General features: G+C 37.7%; 1 protein-coding gene across 1 annotated transcript in view; it reads right to left on the bottom strand.

Moving 5' to 3' along the window:
- Nucleotides 1–1,332: 1,332 nt before the first annotated feature.
- Nucleotides 1,333–21,341, bottom strand: part of LOC139139400 (serine/arginine-rich splicing factor 11-like) — a 39,340-nt gene continuing 19,331 nt past the window's right edge. The window contains 12 exon segments of the mRNA XM_070708308.1: nucleotides 1,333–2,400; nucleotides 3,393–3,503; nucleotides 6,534–6,569; nucleotides 7,948–8,013; nucleotides 8,485–8,547; nucleotides 8,549–8,732; nucleotides 9,007–9,039; nucleotides 9,752–9,882; nucleotides 10,981–11,159; nucleotides 11,409–11,576; nucleotides 12,410–12,579; nucleotides 13,497–13,630. Of these exon segments, the coding sequence (XP_070564409.1) occupies nucleotides 2,091–2,400; nucleotides 3,393–3,503; nucleotides 6,534–6,569; nucleotides 7,948–8,013; nucleotides 8,485–8,547; nucleotides 8,549–8,732; nucleotides 9,007–9,039; nucleotides 9,752–9,882; nucleotides 10,981–11,159; nucleotides 11,409–11,576; nucleotides 12,410–12,579; nucleotides 13,497–13,630 (1,585 nt within the window). The 3' untranslated portion in view covers nucleotides 1,333–2,090.

The following is a 21,341-nucleotide window of genomic DNA, read 5'->3' as shown; positions in this document are numbered from 1 at the left end:
AAACTGCTTCACTGAGACAAGCTGATCTGAACACCTAATACCATGATGGTCCATCCTAGCATTACCCAAGATCAGCATTCTGAATTTGATGTTTTGAGGCACACTTATAGGGAGTTTTGTACCATGGTCACTATCATTATAGCATTCTTCAAATTCATTGTCTGAATATGCATTGGCAACCATTGGATAGTTGACAAACATCTTTTAATTGCTTATCTCCACCACTGTAGGGCTAATATGCAGTGTCTCAAGCTTCTGACAAACTAGTTTGCTACATTGTCCATTCTACATGTTTGGTTATGTCAGCTGAGCATAGTCTCCCCAACCGTCTTTTGGAGGGAGGGTCCCTTCCAGGTAAACATCCAATCAGGTATATTACATTCCTACTTTCAGACTCCCTAAGTTGTTAATAATGACAACCTACCAATAAGAAACAACCTTCTGAGCCAATGCACATTGTCTTCAACAGAAAGGGAAACTTTAATCGCTCTCCATTAAATGCCACTGAGGGCAGTCTTTACCTCTATCACAACTATGTGGCAAATGCTGGGTAAGGTTGCTGATAAAGGTGGATTGTGACATGCTTTGTCACACTAGCACTACTTCAGTAGCGTGATAAGCAAGGCATCTGATGGAAATCACTGATAGAACAGTTGAAGAAACTTGGCTGTGATATTTACATGGATGTTTTCAAGAATTACAGCTTGGTAGAATTCCTTGCATCAATGTTCTCTGTTGTTATCAATAGCAAACTAGCCGATCTCACTTGAATCAATTCCAACACAACTTGACAGTATCCCTTTCCTGACTGACCTACAGCAAACTCAACCTCATGATTCTACCACAATCACTTATAATGAAAGTAAATGTATCGTTATTTCCAGCAGACCAAATTGTGCGTGGGCTCAGGGTTGGAGTGGTATAAAACAGTACACCAAAACATTGCAGCATTTTGGTTTGGGTTTTTCCTTTGCTGTTGATATTTGCCTTATTTAAGGAGTGGAATATATTTTTATTTTCAATACTTGGCACTTTGCAGTCATATCAGTAACTATCAGGTTCAAACTCACAATGTACAGCACCCAGTCACCTAGCTAAAGACATCACAGTCAAAACCATTTGGCTAAATCCCCACCTTTTCAATAACTGAGCCAAGTTGTTATAATTTTTCTGTCTGCAACCCCTCCACACACTGAAGAGCTAATGAAGCACTTACACACACACACATACTCTTCACCACACATAGCACACAAACTGTAACTAAGTTATCAGTGATCTCATAGAATACCTTGGTGTCTGTCATCCACCAATAAAACACATGACAAAGTCACCTTTCTAGGAAATGATTTTTTAATTCACTATGTAGGTACCTAAAGTATCATTCCACTTTCTCTTGAAAAAATAAGGCTTTGAAACTTAATAGTCTGAACAACAAGCAAATGGTAAAAATGAAAAAACGTCCAAGCAATGAAAATGATAAAAGCTTGAGGATGCAGTATCATTGAAGCACATACGTAGACTTTGTGAGAAACTAACAATGATACTCTACTTTGAACCTTTCAGTTAACATACTGAACACACTTGAACATGGGATGAAATATTTCGCATACCTAATTAGGTACAAAATATGACAAACAAATTCTTGGAGTGTGAATTTATTCAAAGTTATATGCAAACTTATATAGTCTGTCTTAACAAGGAGACTACCATTGGCCATGAAAACCAACAGGACTGGTGATTATCAGGGATTATTGCTGTGATATTGTGAGACTGTCGATCTAAAAAAACTCTTGAATATGGTGTTAATCAAACTACATCATTGGAAAGGGATTCCATCCAGGTGAACATGGAACACATGAAATGAACAATGTGTATAGTGGCAAGGACAATGTTTGTTTAACACTAAGTTACAATAATTATATGGGATAACAAACAGTACTTTTACGACTGGAAGGTACGATGTGAAAAATACCTTGTAGATTTCAACAATTTCTTTCTTTCATAGGTGCCTGGTCTAATTTCAATAAAACAGATGGTGTTTGAACTAAGAAAGAATTACATTTGGAAGTATAAGAGTGTATTGGCAGTGATTAGTCACTAAGGTCCATATCCATCTGTTCAGTGTTTTCCTTTGGACTGTAATCTCTCTCATCTTTTATATCTCTGTCATCATTTTGTTGTTCTTTGCTGCTGCTACTACTTTCACGTTCTTTGTCACTGTCGTATCCTTTCTCTTCTTCATCATAATCTCTGGTGACTTTCACCTCCTTGGATTTGCTTTCCCTGTGTTCTCTGTCGCGGTCTTTGTCTCTCTTGTGTTTCTTACTTCTCTCACGTTCCCGACTACGATCTCTTTCACGGTCACGTTCACGGTCACGATCTTTATCTTTCTTCTTGCGCCTGAGAAAAAAAATGTAGTCATAAATGAGAAGGGTAGGAATCTGATCATACATATTTATGTGTACAAAAGATCAGAAGCAAAGTCACCCTGGCAAGATTTCAAACAACTCAGAATCACAAAGGGAGAATATCTGACTTTCACTTTGTACTTGAGATATCAGAGTAACATGGTTACTTGCCACTGGCTTCACATCTGTCCATTAGGTTGAAATCATGATCCACGATTTACATATCTAAATTACTGTTTAGGAATAAGAGCTCCAAACATGGGTTATGGCTACCATGAACACCCACTATCTTTGCATACTTTACAGAAGGACTGCACAGCTGAATTTTGAATATTCAACAGATAAAACAATATCTCCCCTTCACATGCTTGTATAGATGTATTACAGAGTGGATTGGACACAACATAGAATACCAATGATAGCTAATCATAAATAGCATGATATGAGATACACTGGTAACTTCAAAGCACCTTGGTGACAGTTATGTACACCTGTCATATGAACAGGTCATTCCTGTATGTCAGGTTTTAACACTGGGAAAGTGTTAGCACTGTGTGATCTTATGACTGATGGTCCCAGATCACACTGAATGACAAAACTGATCTAAATGTGAGCAAACTACTATTATTGGTTTTGGAAGTTGTTTCAAAGTTTACCATAGTATCAATACTTGTTGTTAAGTTGCCACAGACTATAAACAGAAAATAGGCCTTCACTGAGTTGGATGGAGGTATCACTAGTTTTAGCATATATATGACATCACGTCAAGTCACAAATGTTCACAAACATCTAGAGATAGTTTGAGCTATAAACTTAGATATGCCTGTCACAAGAGATATGTCCAAATGACATGCTGTCTGGGTAAAGTTACACAACTTTCTGATATACAGCTTGTGGCATGGGCAATATCTCTTTTGCAACAAAGCATGCCAGTATGACCATTCAGACTTAAACCGCAAATGAACTGTAGACTGAGGTACTCACTTTGATCGTTTTGGTGAATCAGATGATGATCTTGACCTTCTTTTGGGGGATCTTCTAGTCCGTGACCTTGATCTACGGCTCCTTGGACTGCGACTTCTGCGACGGCGCTCCCTTAAAAAGGCAAGACAAATCCTTTTATGTTACTAGTGCACATTGTCACAGAAATGAAACAATGGAATCATGCAGATATCAGATGAAGTGTGTATATACATGGCAGGCAGTGTTCCCATTTTGTGAATATATATTTGCATTTGAAACCTTTGTTGTGAGTAAAATGGTTTTCTGTATGCTAGGGGTAACATGAAAAGTGACTGAACTTCTGCTTGGACATTTCTGTCACAGGGACAACATTACTATCATACACTGACAATATTCACAAATTTAGAAGGCTGAAGCCATACAGATATTGACTACTACTGCTACAACCATTTTCATCATGAGCTGATAAATATCATCGCCATACATTTATTATGATAGAAATGATTGAAACTTTGAGAAAGGGTACACCATTTTGTTCATTATGGATAGCACAAAACCCAATGTGACTAATGAACCAATGTCATGCAGACTTGCAACACTGATGATGAAAAACTTTCAAACTAAACATTTTGAAAGCATTCTTATCATTAGAGTCTAGCATGAAGTCTATACTCATATGATGATTTACGCTGTGCTGTCATATTTTTCCTGTTCATTTGCAAAATTTCATTTATAAATTCTCTGCCTCTTTCATTCTCACTCATCACTTTATCATTTTTCAAATGTCCATGATATATATGGTGTCATGTTTAGAACTGGCAGCTTTCTCAAATTGTTGGTATCAAATGCTTTAGTTACAGGTTTCAGCAAAATGATATTATGTACATCAGTTCTGTTTTTAGTTAAACATGTCCTCTGTTGAATTTTACATGAATCTAGGAGTTGTGGGATAAAACATTTACATACTGAAATGATTAACAGTACAGCTGTGCAGGCACAGTGAGAGTAAAGATATATTTCTAGTATCTGTTGTAATTCATTGAAGGTACATGTGATCTTTCATAAATGTAAACAGACTTCCTTTCTTAAAAGGCTGCATTTTTAGTGTAGTAAGAGTGTGTGTACCATGTGAATTGCATGGATGTTACCAAAACAACGTCACCTTTAATCCTTATCCTGCCAAGTTCATATTTCACTGTCAAGTCAAGTTGGTTAAAACTACTGAAGTACAACATGTCCCATATGGTGCATTTTAACGACAGTATGAACATTTGAAGGCCCCTGAAAACATAGATACTGTAAACAGTGGCTTTTATGTATGGGCTAAAGATGCTATAACATGCCAGCCAGGCGAAGTGGGTGAAAATTGATATGGTTTTTGCTCAATACCGCCTTTCACTGACTTGGCAGATGGGGATATGATACTGTCTGACAGGAAAAGGATTAAAATGTAGCTATACCAAGTGAAGTGAAACTATGGTCCAGGTTTTGTTGTCAGAGAACATGTATAGCTGTCATGTACTCAGACTGAAGTGGATACAAAGGAAATTTTACAACATGAATGAAAATTCAACTCCATGTTCAAAAGCTGAAAGATGGACTGCATATAGAGAATATTATCAGCATGTGATTGGCAATTGTTTAACTTTCATTACAGTGTCTCTACTGTATAATGTTAGAAGTACACTTTACATTAAAGTCAATGTAACATCACTTTTCATCAGTATTGAACTGTTTTGATCAGCTGTTGTAGTCTCTGTGTTACCTGTCTAATAATAGTTAATGACATTTTCACAAATCAATATTGACAGTTGGTAATAGGTGTAACTCATTTACAAATGGGATAGCATTATGGGTATGGCTCTCAGAGTTTGCACTAAATATGATAAATGAAAGTAAGACACCTCTCTCCTAATTGCAGCGTAAATTTAACAATGTTCTACGGTACATAAATACCATACCCTGGAACTCATCCAAGCTACATACTTAACTGCTAGCTGCAAATCCTTACAGATAATAATGACAAATGTGCTGTCAAAATTTTATAAATTGAAATAACAATATGCCTCTGTAAACATAGATACCACAGTCATATAATTTTTCCAGTCCAATGTCTGAAGCTCATATGGTGTATTTATCACAATGACAGGCGTAGAGCCATATCACCTATTCTTATTTTTGTCTGTGAGAATCTGTCAGCAGGCAATACTTGCCAGCAATCTAAATACATCTGGAAATGATATTCACAACATATTGTATATTAATTATGATGTAAAATCTTCATGTATCTCATTTTCAAATTCATGCTGAACTCAGTTATACAGCAAATGAATCTTGAAAACAGTTACAAGTTATCATACCCATAATTTTAAATAAAGTTATACCATTTCAGCAACTATATTTCTTTGTCAAGATTCCTGCTTAATACTCTTGGTAAGCAAATGTGGCTGTTTTCAAATTGAACCTATGTGATTGATATCCAATCAATTGTGCAAATACCGTGCAACACCATAATTTATTGCTGTATCCTTGTTTGTCTAGTTTTTTTTTTCCTTTCTGATATGGCATTTGTTAAAGGAGACATGTTACCGTGCAGTCATGTTTACCGAGCAGTCTTAATTCTCCATTAGCTGTAACTTTGCTACATTTCCAAGTACTTTTGTTCTGTTTGTACAGTACAGTTTCTTATCAGACTCCAAATATAAGGTCAAATTATGCCTACTATTCAACAAGTCAACACATCCTACTATTCAACCAGTCAGCACAGCCTGGATGTGCATAATGTCTATTGTAATTGTCAACAGATGAAACCATCTAAACTAGAATTCATTTGTCAATAATAACATCACATATAATGCACCAAGCATTGTGCTTGCACGGCTAATGCTGAGTATTTTGACATTTTATGGGGAAAAAAAGTAACTGTTTTTGTTTTCTTGAACAAAAATAATGAAAACATAATCAGAAGTTACAGCTACTGTCCTTCTATTTGCTGTGGGATTGGATGCACTGATGTGTCACCTACATCGCACAGCACAGACTCTGAGTAAAGTCTGGTCTGAAACAATGTGTCATATTGTGTTTTTTTGAAACCAATGCATGATACGTTGATATGGCTTCAAATGCATATTAAAATAAGGGTGCAAAATAGAGCACATTTACCCAGTCTTGTTACTATTCCCTGTTGCACCACTTGGACTGTTGAATAAAATATGACAGGGAAAATACTTCACCATTAGGCATACAAAATTATATCATATAAATGTGAAATATTACAAGATGTGATAAATGATAAATGGTAATTGTATCCTTGATCCGTGTATTTCCCAAGAATACAACCTTTGTGAGACTGGGTTTGCAGTTACACCTCTGCTACAGAGTGGCAAGTTGTACATGCCTTGTAAAACATTCAATGGACAAAAACCAGTAAAGAAAATTCATGACTGTAAGACAGTCACGTGAGTGGTGTTGTTGCTGAAGGCATCTTACATATCAGTACAGGTATGAGTGATCTTCAACATGGAAACAGTAATACTGATTAGAAATAGTTTTCTTTTTGATATTTTTTTGTTTGTTTCATGTTTATGAACTACAATTGATAGAAAGTTTTTTGCATGTTATACCAGTACATCAAGAATCAAGCAATGTGATATTGTAACAGACTGCTCATAATTTGAAAGATGGGATAATTCCCCTCAAGTAATCAATTTCTATGTGTCACTATAATGGCAAGAAATAAATGAACAGTAACTAATTCTTGCATTATTTCAAGTTTGTATGAATTTACGAAAAGAACTACGCATTCCCTACTGAAAGAATTCCAACTTAAAATTGCCAAGCACAGTAACTTCTGTAGCCATGTGTGTGTGTCAACTGCAAACCCACCCCGTCTGATTGTGAACTACTATGGCCATTCCACATGAATGTATCACAAAGAAATATTTTTTTACGCAAAATGATTGTATATGTCTTGATGTTGCAAAACATTCTGGCATATATGAGAAGTGAAATATGACACAAACAACTCTTGAGGTAAAATGTTTTAAAAATTGGTACTGTTTGTCTTGAGGAAACTTCAAAGATGTATGATGAACTATTTCAAAGTTCAAACATCTGATCAAATCAATTTTGTCGATACAAGGCATCACCAGAAAGTCAGACTGAGAATGGAGAGATGACTCTCCCTGTGGCATGATATGCAAATTTACAAAATCATCACTTGGACACCATACCAAGCCCAATAAAATTGAATATACCACTCCTCACATGATTCTGCAATGCATCACAACCTCCCCTGCCATTAGTTGAAAAGTCTCCGCACCTTCACCACAATTTCAAAACTATAACAGCCCCATTGTGTCACAGAATATTACAGGATTGCAGTAAGATTTGAAGCTGATACACTGAACTCTATCAATGATCTGATTTTAGTTGATTTTTAAAATGTGGTCTCTTCACAATGAAGAAATGATCCTGATATGACTGACACCAAGTCATTCTAAACATGATGGAACAACTTCCACATTAGCAGACTTCCTCTGTATCATGAAATTTTTGAGATAGAATCACTACTTACCTACTCCTACTACGTGTATAACGACCTCTGTAGCCACGTGGTGGTGTTCTTGACCTTTTGTGGTCTCTGTGGAAAACAGGAAAACATATGCAATTGTTGGTATCACAAGCGTATGCTTTGCTAGTGACATGTCTCTAAATGCATGTGATGCTATCCTCTGTTGCAATAAAACATTGAAATTTCACACAAACATGCTGAGCTGATATTATTATGCAGAAGTTTGAAAGCTTTTGCACCTGGCAAACATACACATAGACATACAGGCAACAATTGCCAACTGATCCAAATAGCTGCCACTACTATGTACATAACTATAAACAAACCTATGTGTATATGTTAAAACTTAATACAGGTGTAAGTTGTATTAATTGATTTTATTTATAATAGACTGACAGCATATGTATATATTTATATATATATATATATATATATATATATATATATATATATATATATATATATATATATATATATATATATATATATATATTTGGGAGATGAATAAACATCCTAGCAGAAAATAAATGTTCAGCTGACCTTGACCTAGATCTGGATCTTCTCCTATCTCTTCCTCTGCTACGTGATCGTGAACGCCTGCGACGGACTGTGAGATCGCCTCTTTGGAGATCTGGAATAACGTCCTCTTGACCTTGAACGTCTTCTAGAGCGAGACCTTGATCTACGCTTTGATCTAGAGCGAGACCGAGATCGCTTGTGCCTGTCTCTAGACCTTGAGCGTGACCTGCTCTTCTTTTTCTTGACATCTGTGTCATTATCTTTGAACTCTGTTGAAAGAAACAAAGGAAGAAAAAGAAATATTTGGAGATGATAAAGAGTTGCTGAAACAATGAACAACATGCTCTGAACAGGTCACTCCTTGCATTGATGTACTCATTGTGGAAAATTTCACGTGAAGAGATACCTGTTATCAGGAAATCAGCTGATATTGATGATGTCACTGCCTACCCTGGCAGTCAAGTTCAACAGCCCCTACCTCTCATGCTTTCATAGTAGCTCACAGAACAGACATATGTTGTTTGTATCGAGAAAGTTATTTACCATCAGTGCTTGAGCCTGCCTTTGGACCCAATTCTACAAGATAAAAACAAATTGAGATGGCCAAGGAGATATACACACATTTTGCTGTAATGAAAAGCTTGTTAGGTGCAAGTCTGTCCGCAGCAAACCAGCCACTTCAAAGTCACAAACTATCATGAATTCATCTTCTTATCAAGCATGCTGCAAGAGAACTATGTGCACAGGCCACATGCCTACTAGCACTCCTAAACAAACAGAAATGATTTCCAGCCATTATTCAAACAATTCTATGATGTTGAATAGTGTGTTTTAAATTATCATAGCTGAAGAAGACAATGCTCTTTTAACACCAACAGAATAAATACTGCCCAAAAACTACACCTTAAGCTGTGGAAATTCAAGGTGAAAACTCAAGAGCTGGCAAATTTAAACAGCTTTTTCCAATGCATTTATCCCTTATTGAAAGAACGGAATGCAACAGATCTTGATAGGAACACCAGCACTTCCAGCACTGAAATGTAAATCAGGAAAAGAGTTGTACTCCTCTGATATCAGTGTTCTGATGAATGGAACAAACACCTCACACAACATTTCAGTCACTCCCATAGTATTTCACCAGAACTTTTACAACCAGCAAGTGTATGATATGATAGCTCCCAAGTCCATGACACATGATCAAAGACATTCATGTAATATCAACATTACATGTTGATAACATGCTGACATGACATGCAGGTGGATGAAACATTAATGAGCAGGTATGTACCTGGGTCAATTGCAGCTTGTATTAAAGCCTGTGCATCCCGTACTCTTTTCATTGCCTCTTCCATTTCTCTTGCAGCAGCTTCAGGTGTCTTGGTTTGTGGCTTGACAATGGCATTGTTGGAATGATTAATTCTGTTGACACAACAAAAACAAACAAGTAAGAGCAAATATCATTTAATCATAGATTCTCAAGACCGCAATTGCAAGTCCCTCTTCATTAGAGTCTATGATTTAATGTAGACTGAAATTTTGACAACAATTACAGAATTCTTCCAATACTGAGTAATTTCTTGGAGGATCATTTTTGATTTACTAAAGTACACATTTCTTCTCAGGGTTGATACTGGTATCCATCAGGTACTGCATGTTTGCATTAAAGTTATCAAAATATTGATAATTCAAAGCTTTAGCACTGTTCTCTTCCTACTGTTGTGATTTTGATTCTGAATGATGCATACATGTACATGGTATGTACCCCGTGCATGTATACTTTTAGAATGTACAGATCTGACAGAGAGAATTCATTTTTAGTTCTTGAATAAACATACTTTTTGAAATATTGATTGTAATCTCGAAATTCCTAGGTCTCTAGGAAAACTCTGAAAGCATCCTTTCACGCTTGATATTATTGATTATACAATAATGAAACACTACTACATCGATTACAAACATGCCTATAAGGTATATTGTGCTTCAGGCAGCACTCAATTATAGACTCATTTTGAAACCTATGGAGTAAATAAAGCTTGCACCATCTTGTATCTCTGTGAAAATGACAATTTTCATTTGTTACCATATTCATAGTACTACAGGGTATAGCAGGTATTTTGAGTTGCAAATATTGGTACATCTTCGGTAATTTGTGTTTCTTCACCCAAAAATTTGCGTAGTGACCCCAGATTTTTAGTCTTGATTATGAAAGAGGATGCTTATTAAGTTTCCCAGTGGAAACTTTGAGCAAATGTTTACGACTTTCTGTTTCATGACATGTGTTACTGTGATAACTGCGGAAAATCCACCTCACATAAGGCTCACAATCAAAACATTCATTCATCTGATCTTTCTTCTTTTAGTTTTGTTGAGCAGCTGAAAGCAAAGGATCTATGCCATCTAGACTGTACTAAGATAGATCATATATACTTCTTCCTGTCACATAAAATACATGTACAGACTTCCTCCAGACTTACCAACAGTGGAAATATGTGAAGCTGTATAGACAATGAGACTTACTTTAGGGGTCTGCCACCGAACATAACTCCATTGTAGGTCAAGGCAGCTGCTACTGACTTCTGGTCACTGAATTCAACAAAGGCAAACCTAGTTGGCTGTGTTTCATCACCTGCCATACGCACGTATTTCACTTCACCAACTTGTGAGAAAAAATTTAACAACTGCTCAGCTGTGACAGTCTGTAGAAAAAAGAAGAAATAGAGACTTGGTTCTGAAGTCTGCATTTATTGAGTTTCCATAGATTTTGATTTCATGTATATACCAATGAAGTTGTTGTTTCTCTAAATAATCCTCATGAATGTTAGACAAAGCTCAATCAATCACACACCCAATTTCTCATTGTTTATTCACAAAATAATAGTTTGTTCAAAAAAGCAGTTAATATTTGATTTCAGAAGAGCTACAAAATTACAGGTCTGTGCACTGACCTGGGAATCAAGGTTTCCAACGTAGATAGTTCGCCTTATTTCCTCTATTTTGGAAGGATCCACATTGCCTGGCAGTGGTGGTGGCTGTGGTAGTCCTAGTGCTGCCAGAGTAGAATCAAACGGAGCTGTGATCTGTGCTGCACCAGCTAAACCAACTAAGCTTGGAACCTGTGAATGTAATTATCAGATACATGGATAGAAATCATTGTAATTTTAATGCTAATACCCTGAATGTAACTGTTGGGTGATTTTTACACATAACACATATTCCATTAAAACATAATGACATGATACAAGATAGCAAATGAAAAATTATGACACATCAGGAAAAATGTTTCAAACACAAACAAATATCTTAAAAGAAGAGACATTTTTGTTTTGAGTTGCTAATTCTAATCATTCACTGCTACAACTTTCTGAATGCTGAAGTGCTGCATCCAATCTCTTCTTTACAGAACTTATTAAAACCATAGACAGTGGAAGGAAGACCTCCACTCTCTATGATTATACATGGGATACAAATTATTGCCACATCATTAGTCATTAATTCTTTGTTAAAGCTGCAATAAAAACCAAGGTTATTAAACAGTCACAGTTTACTCGTCCACAAATGAATTATCACTGTGAAGGACTGACATGCGGGTACAACTAAAAACTCACACTAAGTTACTGGGTGATGTGAGATTGAAACCAAGGAACACATTATTTATGTTAGATTTACATCTACCATGGGGTAAAAGGGAGAACTAAATTATATAAAACTTCAAGCACACAATGAACTGATAATGGAACACCAAAATGGCAAATTCCAATTTTTCACAAATACCTTTGCAAAATCGGACAGCACTGTGAATACATGTCAAACTTTTTCTGAAATTGTATCTAATTATGAGGGAAAAATTTATGTGATAAGATATGAATACCACCTGCTAAATTTTCAAGCATGTAAGAATAAACAAGACAAATATGACAAACAAAAACATATATAATGTATTGCCTACCTGTCCCAGTATTCCTGGTGCAGGAGTCGGTAACAGCCCACCTACCTGTCCTAGAATTCCTGTAGCTGGAGTTGGTAAAAGTCCCCCACCTGATGGGGTTGGCATCAAACCTGCCACTGCATTAGCAGGGGCAGCTATTGCCAATGCTTTATGTTCATCTGGTATAATGCCTGCAAGAATATGGCAAGGTGAAGGAAATGTCACAATGTTCCTTAAGGCGATACCGAAGGATTCAAATTGCTGAGCAACGGTTGCTAAGAGTACTTTCCAAAATCAATCAAAATGCAAAGTTTTCATGGTTTTCTTTGCATAATAGAGATTTTCAGAACCATACAATTCCAAAAGACACAGGTTTGTCAGTGATGTCACACATATACAAATTTTCACAGCTCTATTTTAAAACTTTTCAGCTCCTACAAATTTGCACCAAATTTTCCAAAATTTCAGAATGTAACACATGAGATACCTGTTTAGAGCCCCTAGCATCGATTAGGTTATCTGTTCAAGTACAAACGAATTTTGAACAGAAAAATATCTACTGTGTCGTTTTGTGAATTTTGAAGGGTTTTTTACAGCGATATCTCATAAACAGTCCGGAATTTTTAGAAACGCATGCATATCTATATTCTCATCTATGACTTCAATAATCCTATAAAAGTCAGCTAAATTGGTTTACAATTGAGAGAGTTGAAAGATTTTGAGCATTTTCAGAATACCAGGAGTCGAAAATCCATAGAAAACAACGGAACGGTAAGATTTTGCACGTGCAAAAGTGCACGTTTGGAACATTGCCAGCGATTGCAACAAATGTGCGCTTTGAATCCTTTCGGTATCACCTTAAGTCTACTAAAGCTGCTTGTAAATTTCTTTTTATTCAGCTTGACTAAAGTTATGCAGGAGCCTTAACATGAATGTGAACAGTCAGTGCTGAATATGTATGTAGGTCTGTGTGTTCCTGCATCCCTGTGCAGGTTTCGTTGTAGAAAACAAGTGAAAGTCCCCATTGGAATGGTAAAGAAATATGCAAAATATTAAAGTTTGATACTGCGTTTAATACGTAGCATGGAATAAACTTGGGTGTGCTTACCATCGCCACAAGGAACAACTATCAGAGCCCTATCAATGAAAACAGTGTTTGTCAAATGTTGTGCCACACCAACTGATGTCGGATCTTCATATTTCACAAAACACACTCTTGATGTGACGGGTACTATTGAATCCCTGTAAAAACAAACAATACCAAACATTAAAAAAATTACAAAGGGGTAGAATGAAATGCAACATTGCAATATATGCTAATATATTCATGTAGTGACGTATTATTGTAGTGCGCATGTGCGGAATAAAGTATGACTCTCCTCATGCTTGAGACTAGTGAACAACGGCCTCCGTGTCTCTCTATACAATACATAGTACATATACTACAAGTGGCGACGAGGATAAAACATCAGTCACCTTAGAGTGCAAAGTGCATTGTTCGCGCAACGTGTGAGTTGTTTCGAACAAAATCGAGGTCGGAGAACGGAGAAAAAGCGGCAGATTCAATTCGGACTATCAAGCAGTTAGCAAGGAAGAGTGCCACGCCGTCGAGCGGAACTTGGGGCAGAGGATCGGAACAGTGGAAGCGATCCAGTAGCGAGAAGTAACTTCAAAGTAACTCGAAAAAACTTTGAACAGTTGTTCTACGCAGTGCAGTCGGGGAAAATCTCAGCGAATCTGAAGATTTAAGACTGTGTCACCCAAAGTTCAAGTTTTCAAGTACATTCCTTTGTCTTAAGCGATAATGGAAAACGCCACCAACCAACGAACAACGCCCGAATAACACGTGCTACGACTGAAGCTTTCGACAAGACAAAAAGTACTTTCAAGTCTTACTACAATAGGATGGAGAGGTTTTACCGTGTCAACGGCATCACGGAGGAGGAAGACCAGAAGGATGCACTTTTATATTGCATTGGTCAAACGGCTTTCTCGGAGTTGGAGGATATACTCCTGCCAGCAAAACCAGCAGACAAATCGCTAGCAGAGATTGTGGCGTGCTTGGAAAAGTACTACGATCCAGCGCGGATGGAACTTGCTGGAGCTTTCCATTTCCTGAAGCGAGACCAGAAGCCAGGCGAATCGGTGCAAGACTACATAACCGCGTTGAAGCAGAAGCTGCGGGACTGTAACTACAAGGAGTGCTGTCAAGGCAGAATTTTGCGGGACAAACTTGTAACGGGACTGTACAACTCGCGAATTCGTCAGCACTTCATGACTATGAAGGACATTTCAGAGTTGAGTTTCGTCGAAGCGTGCGAGATCGCGATATCGATGGAAGCGGGACTGCACCAGTCGAATCAAATGGCGAAGGACACTTCAAGTAAGGGACGATCAGTAAAGTAGTAAGCAAACGTGACTCTTCTAAGACTATACAGTGTTATAGGTGTGGAAATAATCATTTGGCTAAAGATTGCCCACACAAAAATGTTGAGTGTCATAAGTGTTCTAAACGTGGTCATTTTGCGAAATTTTGTAAGTCGAAACCAAAGGGCAAAGATAACAAAACTGGTAAAAAGCCGAAGTCTGGTAAGTCGAAATCAGTAAAGGCTGTCACTGAAGCAGATAGCGACAGTGATGATTCTAATTGTAATGTGTATCATGTTGAGTCCTCCATTAATATGAATGTAAGTGGAGAAAAATCTGGTTATTATGTAAAACTGGATGTTAATGGTAAATCAGTGTCCATGCAAGTAGACACGGCAGCTGACTACAGTATCATGTCAAAGTCAGAGTATGACAAGAATTTCCGGAAATTCCTTTGAGACAGTCGGGAATTAAATTGAAAAGCTACACTGGCGATACAATTTCCGTTAGTGGAGAAATTTCGGTCGAAGTGAGCTATGAAAGTCAGCGTGTCAACTTGCCACTGATAATAGTAGATCACCCTGGTAAACCAACATTACTTGGCGAAACTGGTTGCAAAAGTTGAAATTAAATTGGGGTAAGATTTTTACATGTGTAGCTGAAAAAGCTAACAAAGAAAGCGGTGATTGTATGACCCAGGGTTTGCTCTGGCTACTCAAGCTGATTAGCCTTTTTGGCTAATACAGTGTGAACACAAGTAGCCAGATTTTTCTTTTGAGAGGTGAGGTCAAGGGTCACACACATTCATCTCGAAGGGTCAAAGGTGATATCATTAAATACTCAAGAGTAATGATAACCAAATATTTCAGGTCTGCCACTTTCTCATCATCATATGTATCCTCAGTGCTGCTTTAATAGTTCAATAAAAAGAATGCTTCGTATCAAAACTCATGCATGACTATTGAACACCACTTGAACTTTCAAACGTCATCCAAAGAAATTGTGAAGTACAAAAAAATACAGAAAAGAGTAACATCCTCAAGATCTTCATGAACGTGGCATGGCATGCCATGATCACACACTGATATTGATACACGTCCGTGCATGGCCAAAAGACAGCAAAACTCAGTAACAATTTCCAAGCTAAGTAAACAGTGTTTTACAAAGCTGTTTAAATCAAACTGGTTTGCACAATCCCTCGATATAGAAGTGACATTTTGGTGACATTTCAGCTTGAATCATACCTTGAGATAAAATGTAAACGTGAAACAAAGACATCATGTGTGCTGCCATTCACGTTCAAGAGCATGGTTTGAACCCGTGAACTGGCATGTGCATTGGCTGCACGTAAAAGCAACTCTACTTTCTAAGATCAAACGGTCCGTGTCTTGTTAAAACAACAGCATAGCAGTGAAAATTGTAATGGTCACCGGTAAAACCGCTCTTCACAGATGAAAGGATGATCGCTGAAAACAACTGAAATTGCATGTTTAGACTTGGACTATGACAACCTCCCGGGAAAACAGGACAGCGTGAACGTGAACAATGGCGGACGTAACTAGAGTGGGACTATTCTATTTAGGTAACGGGGGACATTTCGGAGGGGCACAAGTACATGTATTGGGTATACGTGCCATTTTGCTCACGATACTATCACGGGAACTTCGATGTCCCATTAGCTTCTTTTATCTGAAAAGTAATTTTACCAACTTGTACGACCCATTATACTCTGAAAACAGTGGCAGGGCTTATACTTAGATGAGTACGATAGTACTATGGCGGAAGACTTCCCAAGAAGTAAAACAAAACACCGCAATGCAACAGAACATCGTAGAACAAAGTGACCGAACGTACAAATTTTGAGTCGCCAGTCTGGCGATTGTTCTGACCGTCTGAGTCGCCAATGAGTGAATCAATTCGCCATTTTGCCGTCTGGCGAGCGGTAGCGCGAACACTGATGACCGGTAATATGAAAGACAAACTAGATTCAGTCTTACGTAAGTACAGTAATGTGTTTTCTGATAGCTACGATGGTATGCGTGGGCACAAAGCTCACATCCGTGTGAAAGAAGGCGCCAAGCCTGTGTTTCATAAACCTCGTAGAGTTCCATATGCGCTCAGGGAAGCAGTGGAAACAGAGTTACAAAAGTTAGAGGAAAACGGTGTAATTGTTAAAGTAGACCGCTCTGAATGGGCGAGTCCTATTGTTGTCGTTCCCAAATCGAATAAATCTGTAAGAATATGCGGAGACTATAAAGTCAGTATTAATCCGGTAGTTGAGGATGAGCAATGTACTCTGCCAACTACTCAAGATTTGTATGTTCAATTGTCAGGGTCAAAGGTATTTTCACGATTAGATTTGACGCATGCGTATGCTCAATTGTCAGTTGATGATGAAAGTCGGAAGTACTTAACCATCAATACTCACAAAGGCCTGTATGCCTATACTAAGTTACCTTATGGTGTGAAGTCAGCACCAAAGATTTTCCAAAGTAAGATGGATTGTATCTTACAGGGTATTGAGAAATGTGTATGTAAACAAGATGATATTCTCATTGGAGGTAATAATGTTCATGAGAATCTTGATATTTTAGAGGAAGTCCTCAGAAGATTAAGTGATAACAATCTTCATGTTAATTTGTCGAAATGTGAATTTGTCAAAGCAAGTACTGTATATCTGGGTTTAGAATACAGTGGTGAAGGATTGAGACCTGTTGAATCGTCATTGCAAGCAATTAAGCAGGCTCCAATCCCAAAGAATGTCGCACAGTTGCGATCATTTCTAGGTATGGTACAATATTACCATCAGTTTTTACCGAATTTAGCCACAACTTTACAGCCACTCCATGAATTGTTAAAAGAAAGGAGTTGACTGGAAGTGGTCTGAAAATGTCAAAAGTGTATGAGAAATGTAAAGCAAAGTTAAGTAGTGAAACTTTACTTGTACACTATGATCCAAATAAGAAGCTGAAGTTAGATTGTGATGCTTCAAGTTATGGTGTGGGAGCTGTTCTCTCACATGTGTTTGAAAATGGTGACGAAAGACCAATAGCGTATGCCTCTAGAACTCTAAGCCCGAGTGAACGTAACTATGCCCAAATTGAGAGGGAAGCACTTTCACTGATATTTGGAGTTAAGAATATCCATGATTTCCTGTATGGGAGGAAATTCACTTTGGTTACGGACCATAAGCCATTGCTAGCAATCTTAGGTCCGAAATCAGGTATTCCTACCATAGCAGCTGCAAGAATGCAACGATGGGCACTGACTCTGCAGGCATATGACTATGATATAGAGTATCGTAACACACGAGCACACGCAAATTGTGATGCGTTGTCAAGACTACCAAGTCCAAGTACACAAGGTGCTGAGGACAGTGTATTTGCTGTTAGCATAATAGATGAGAGTTTCCCAGTTTTAGCTGATGATATTGCTAAGGAAACCAAAGTTAACCCACTTCTTAGTAAAGTGTATGATCTTGTATTGAATGGTTGGCCCAGTTATTTCAAAGATATGTCTGAGGCACTTAAGCCATTTTATCGTAGAAGAGATCAATTGTCAACGGAACAAGGTTGTATTTTATGGGTACTCGGGTAGTGATTCCAAAGAAGTTTCGTGAAAGGTTGTTAGACGAGCTTCATTGGGAACATCCTGGAGTATGTGCCATGAAAGCACTTGCCCGTAGTCATGTATGGTGGCCAAATATTGATGCGGATATTGAGAGTAAAGTGAAAGCATGTTCAGTTTGTCAAAGAGTAAGACAAATGCCAGCTAAATTACCTTTACATCCGTGGGTATGGCCAATGAAACCTTTTCAAAGAGTTCACATTGATTTTTGTGAAGATAAGAAATACTATTTCTTAGTTCTTGTTGATTGTCATTCTAAATGGGTAGATGTAAAACCTATGAAGAGAATCACAGCTGATCACACTATCGATGAGCTGAGATTAATCTTTGCAGAACATGGTCTACCTGAGCAGTTAGTTTCGGACAACGGTCCACAATTCACATCTGATGAATTTGGATTGTTCATGAAAAAGAATGGCATTCAGCATATTAAAGTAGCTCCATATCACCCAGCATCTAACGGCGCTGCTGAGAGAGCAGTGAGGCTGGTAAAAGAAGCCTTCACGAAACAAGTCTTAGCAGGAGATGCGTCTTTATCTCTGAAATGTAGAATTGGTAGATTTCTGTTTAGATACAGAACTACACCTCACAGTACAACAGGTGTAAGTCCAGCTGAGTTAATGTGCAAACGTCAGTTTCGTACTAGATTGCAATTGGTAAAACCAAGTCTTGCAAAGCGAGTAGAAAGAAACAAAATGCACAAAAAGAGCAGTTTGATCGTCATAGAAAACAAGAGAGATATTTTGAAATTGGTGATATTGTAAGAGTGAAAAATCCTAGAGCCGAGTCAAAACTTGATAAGTGGTTATTAGGCTCTGTAATTGAAGTCAAAGGACCTAGAAATTACATGGTCAAAATTGGGTCCACGACTAAAATGGTTCATGCAGATCATATGGTGAAAACCTATGAGGAAAGTGAACCAGAGTTCAAACAAACAAGTGTACCAATGGCTAGTGAATCAAAGGTGTACGTAAGGGATTTCAGTCCACAGTCAGTAAAAGAAATGCCTAGAGCAAATCCGACTGAAATACCAAATGTAAAACCTAAAGAAAATACTGCGGTTATAGTAAATGGTACCAGTAAATCTGACAAAGTAACACCAAGTCAGGAGACGTCAGTAAAACCAAGTGTAATTAAAGCTGCAAGCAGCGTTGGCGGGGCCCAAGCGATTAACATGGTTTCCAGTTCGTGCAGTGATTTTATTATTTGCAAAATTTCAGCTTGAAAACAGTCAAGTCCTTGTAAAGAAGAATTTTGAACATCATCTCATATTTACTGTCTGTTTCAATCGTAATCGTATGTTTTATGCAAAATACAATATGGCGGCAAAACCACGTGACCGATCAAATTGCCTTTCACAAACTTGAAAGAGCTCTCACTAAGAATGAAAAAAGTGGAATTTCATTGCCATCAGTGTTGTGGTTCTGGAGAATAAGATTTTAGAGATAAATTGCGATTTTCGCAAAATCAAATGTGGAGTCTGAAACTGAGCACGGTGAGCTACCGAAAATGTCTTTCAAAAGTACAAGACATATATGAATTAGATGCTACTCAATATTGACAATACTGGAAGGCTGAAATATTCCATCAAATTAATGTATTCATCTCTGAAATTTTGAGTGCAATAATTGCAAATTTGGTTGTAATTCCATTTAGTCATATATTTTTTCATTTCATCTTTACTGTTCAAAGTTTTACTTTTGTATAATTTTATGACAAGAATGTGAAAATTTAGAAAATCAAGCATGGTGACCCCATCTTTTGTTTGTAATATTTGATTATTCTCATATGCCAGAATTCAAAAATTTTTCCATGTGTTCTTCCTGTATTGCTTTCTGGCCTGATCTTGTTTAGGTATAATGTTTCACTGTCATGAGCGTCATTTGACACACACTATTCTTCAACTACCATGTACATCAGAGTCAGAGCTCTCTCTGTCACTGCTCACGTATGCAGTAACAGTAACACTACTGTACCAGTAACAGGGCAGTATCTGGTAGTGACAGTTGCCCATAGGCAGTAGCGGTATTATCTTTGATAATTTTGACAATATTTATGTTCAGTTTATACAACTGCGTTCGTGTTCTACTCTCTACAGTATGTTGAACTGTCCAGTATTCAGCTTGCTAGCACAGCCATTGTATGTGTACCATTCACCAATGCTGACAACTGACTGTCAGTCTGGACTCTAATTAAACTATCACCTAATACATATATACTGGCTTTGTCGAGAAACTGAACATTGTGTGTTTGAGCATGCTGTAGGGAGACAGCAAGAAACTGTAGTTGATATATTGGATAGAAATATTGGTAGAGTTGACTTTTCAGATCCTCAGATTCAGATCCTCAGATTTAGATCCTCAGATCTCAGACTTCTAGCTGCAATAATTGTAGCCCTTGGTTGGTGTGGGGATTGGGCTTCTGTCGTGCGGCTCGCGCCCTGGTTGGGGCAAGGCACGAGTTGCACGACAGAAACTCAATCCCCACCAACCAAGGGCTACAATTATTGCAGCTATCAGACTTCAGATCCTGTAACTTCAGATTCGAATTTACAAGCCTTTTACAATACCCGTATTAACAGTATGATTGCAATATTTAAAATAATAATTTGAATATGACATGTACAAGGCAGTTATGAAAACAAAAAAGTCTACATAAACGTTTTCGCTCAACAAGTTTCAACGAACACGGGTCTACAATTACAGATAAGCTAACTTGCTTCTTCCGACCCCTGAATTCTGACTAAGCCCGGGGTCACTGGCCTCCAACATTGATTAGTTATATTCCCTCTCCATAATTACGAACGATGGTAAAATACGGACTGTCGAAAGCCAGCATTTACATGATTACGGGTGTGTTTATCTCTATGAGGGAACGTTCACGTGATGACATAACAAGTGGAATCATTGCGCACCCTGTCTTCGACAGATGACGTTCTGATTCTGAGATCGAAGTTTTT

This window comes from Ptychodera flava, chromosome 8 (assembly GCF_041260155.1).
Source record: "Ptychodera flava strain L36383 chromosome 8, AS_Pfla_20210202, whole genome shotgun sequence".
Classification (NCBI taxonomy): Eukaryota; Metazoa; Hemichordata; class Enteropneusta; family Ptychoderidae; genus Ptychodera; species Ptychodera flava.
This window is presented reverse-complemented; position numbering and strand designations above follow the sequence as displayed.